Source organism: Gymnoscopelus braueri (genome assembly GCF_963280865.1).
Source record: "Gymnoscopelus braueri genome assembly, chromosome: 12".
Classification (NCBI taxonomy): domain Eukaryota; kingdom Metazoa; phylum Chordata; class Actinopteri; order Myctophiformes; family Myctophidae; genus Gymnoscopelus; species Gymnoscopelus braueri.
The window spans coordinates 43553270-43555769 of record NC_137614.1 but is presented as its reverse complement, the minus strand read 5'-3'; the positions used below and the strand labels follow the sequence as shown (position 1 = coordinate 43555769).

General features: G+C 40.2%; 1 protein-coding gene across 1 annotated transcript in view; it reads right to left on the bottom strand.

Annotated features, from left to right (window-relative positions):
- Window positions 1–2500, bottom strand: part of bmp7b (bone morphogenetic protein 7b) — a 32193-nt gene that overhangs the window by 28844 nt on the left and 849 nt on the right. The window contains exon 1 of the mRNA XM_080444420.1: window positions 2365–2500. This exon is cut by the window's right edge and continues 849 nt beyond it. Coding sequence (XP_080300546.1) covers window positions 2365–2500 — 136 coding nt within the window. The remainder of the gene's footprint in view (window positions 1–2364) is intronic.

Here is a 2500-nt window from a genome sequence, read left to right as displayed (position 1 = left end):
TTCCAACCTGACTTTTATTAAAGCCTTTCTTCACAGGCACCGTGCTGTGTCACTGGCTGAGCAGCTTTAACCACTTGAAACCACAAGCGTCCCTATTCTCGGATGAACATTCTGTGACAATATCAGATCTATAAGCTCACCGCCTTATGAGCTTGTAGATCGGCTATATATGGGAACGACTTTTGATGGTGAGGGAAAAATTAGTGGCGGACCTATATAGAGCCCTGGTGGACTAAGGGGTTTAAGTGTACGGGTTTAAGTGGTTAAATGATACAAGAAACAATTACTTATTTGATCCTTTCATCCCGAGCTGATGTGAACCATCTTTGCTTTGATATAATATCTACTCAGAAAAAGACTGTCAGAGTCCAAGCTGACTATTGTATTTGCTCCCCATCGCACGCTCCCTCCTTCCTTGCCAGCTCACTACAGCCTTGGTCTCAGTTAAGAGGCCCTTGACTTTGCAAGCCGCTGTGGTCAGATCCATCTGTGTCACAGCCTGTCAAAAATAGTCACAATGCAGCAGCTCCCACAGTAATTACACAGTGCATACGGAGGAACCAGTGTCACCTCCCTTTCGCTTGCCATGAATGCAGTCCAACAATGATCTTTCCAGGATTAAAAACGAACTTCGCAGCTCCCTACGGAAAGCCTCTACTTTTTTGCTGTATGTGATCCTGTTGGTTTGTTCATAGTTAACCGACTCAGGAGATTGATTCAGTCTGGCCCGAGGAGGCGAGAGTCTCTGGAAGCCGTGTGCCAAATCATGGGAAAGGTTTATCAAATAAAATAACAAATCACAACTCCACTGGACCACGACTTGGGCAATTGCAGCGACGGCATAATTTGTCGAGCAAACTGAATTATGATAATGTGTTTGTCTTTCCATAAATCTGACACTGCCTGTTAATGTTGTGATTATTTGCTCTGCCACCCGGCAAGGTGCTGACTGCAATAAAATAGACCCAAGACTGTGGGATTTCAATAAAACAAACCGATTAGATAAGGTAAGTGGTGTTGAAACAAACGGCATACCATTTCAGCAGCCAACAATTTGAGAAACTGCTGAGTAGGAAAGAATGTAGTGTAGGCCTTTACAAGAACATTAGTGTAGGCGATAAAAAAAGACATGGGCCTGCCTGACCAAACTCAATTTTGACCTTCATTGATTGCCATATATTATTGTGTATTGTCAGTGTGCACGCGAGGGAGGACCCAGAGTGCACTTTGAACCCATTCTGCTGTTGAATGACTCTTATAGATAACACATTGACACACGCACTCACTGCTTCACACCTGAGTATTAGCATGTTTCACACCTGTTTGAGAGACAGCGACACACCGGAATGTGACACTCCTAGTAGGTATTAGCTAGATAACAGCTAATACCCGGTAAACATGGTTATTGTCCTTCTGTGTACACACACATGGTGCAGAGGTACTCTATTATAGATAATGCATGGCCTGCTCAACAGGTGAAACAGTTTCAAAATAGCATGCCAGCCATCACACAAATTCCTTCATGCTTTAGTTTAGAGAAGACTTTTTATTTTATTGTATTAGAAGGCCATCCCTTGCACTGATCATTTTAACTATTGTAATTCCCCCTGATAATTGTCAATATTAATAACTGAAACTTGGGCCTTATTTGAATGGCCACAGTAACTACAAATACAAATGTAAGGAAACATTGAGCACTTAGAATCAGTGGTGAAAAAAGTACTCATATTTTTTACTTAAGTAAAAGTATCAATACTGCAATATAGAAATACTCAGTTAGAAGGAAAAGTCCGGAATTAAAAATGTACTTGAGTAAAAGTACAAAAGTATTGGTATCAAAATGTACTTAAAGTATTAAAAGTAGAAAGTACTTATTATGCAGAATGTCCCATTTAACAAGTTTTCAAATGTATACAATGTATACAAATCGTAAATAGCAGATCTACAAGCTCACAATAGCATTGCGAAGCATTATGAGCTTGTATGGGCTATTTTCAAATGGCCGAAATGTATATAGAGCTGAAGTGGTTAATGTATGTTTTGTAATAATAATAAAAATCTACAAAGTAACTATAGTAACTAAAGTTTTCAAATAATTGTAGTGGAGTAAAGGTACAATATTTGCCTCTGAGATGTAGTGGGGTAGAAGTAAAAGTGCCGAAATTTGGAAATACTCCAGTAAAGTAAAAATAAAACCCTCAAAATTGTACTTAAGCACAGTACTTGAGTAAATGTACTTAGTTACTTTACACCACTGCTAATAACTGAAACTTGGGCCTTATTTTTGAATAGCCACAGTTAACAACAAATACGATTCTAAGGAAACATTGATCACTTCGAATGATAATATCAAAAGATCCATACCTAAATTAACAAAGCTCATGACCATGTCGGCGTCGTTCAGGAAGCTGTTGTCCTGCAGGCCGGCCATCGCCGGGGGCCCCTGGGTGGTGAAGGGGACGAAGGGCCTGTAGGGGTAGGAGTATCTGTCCTGGTGATG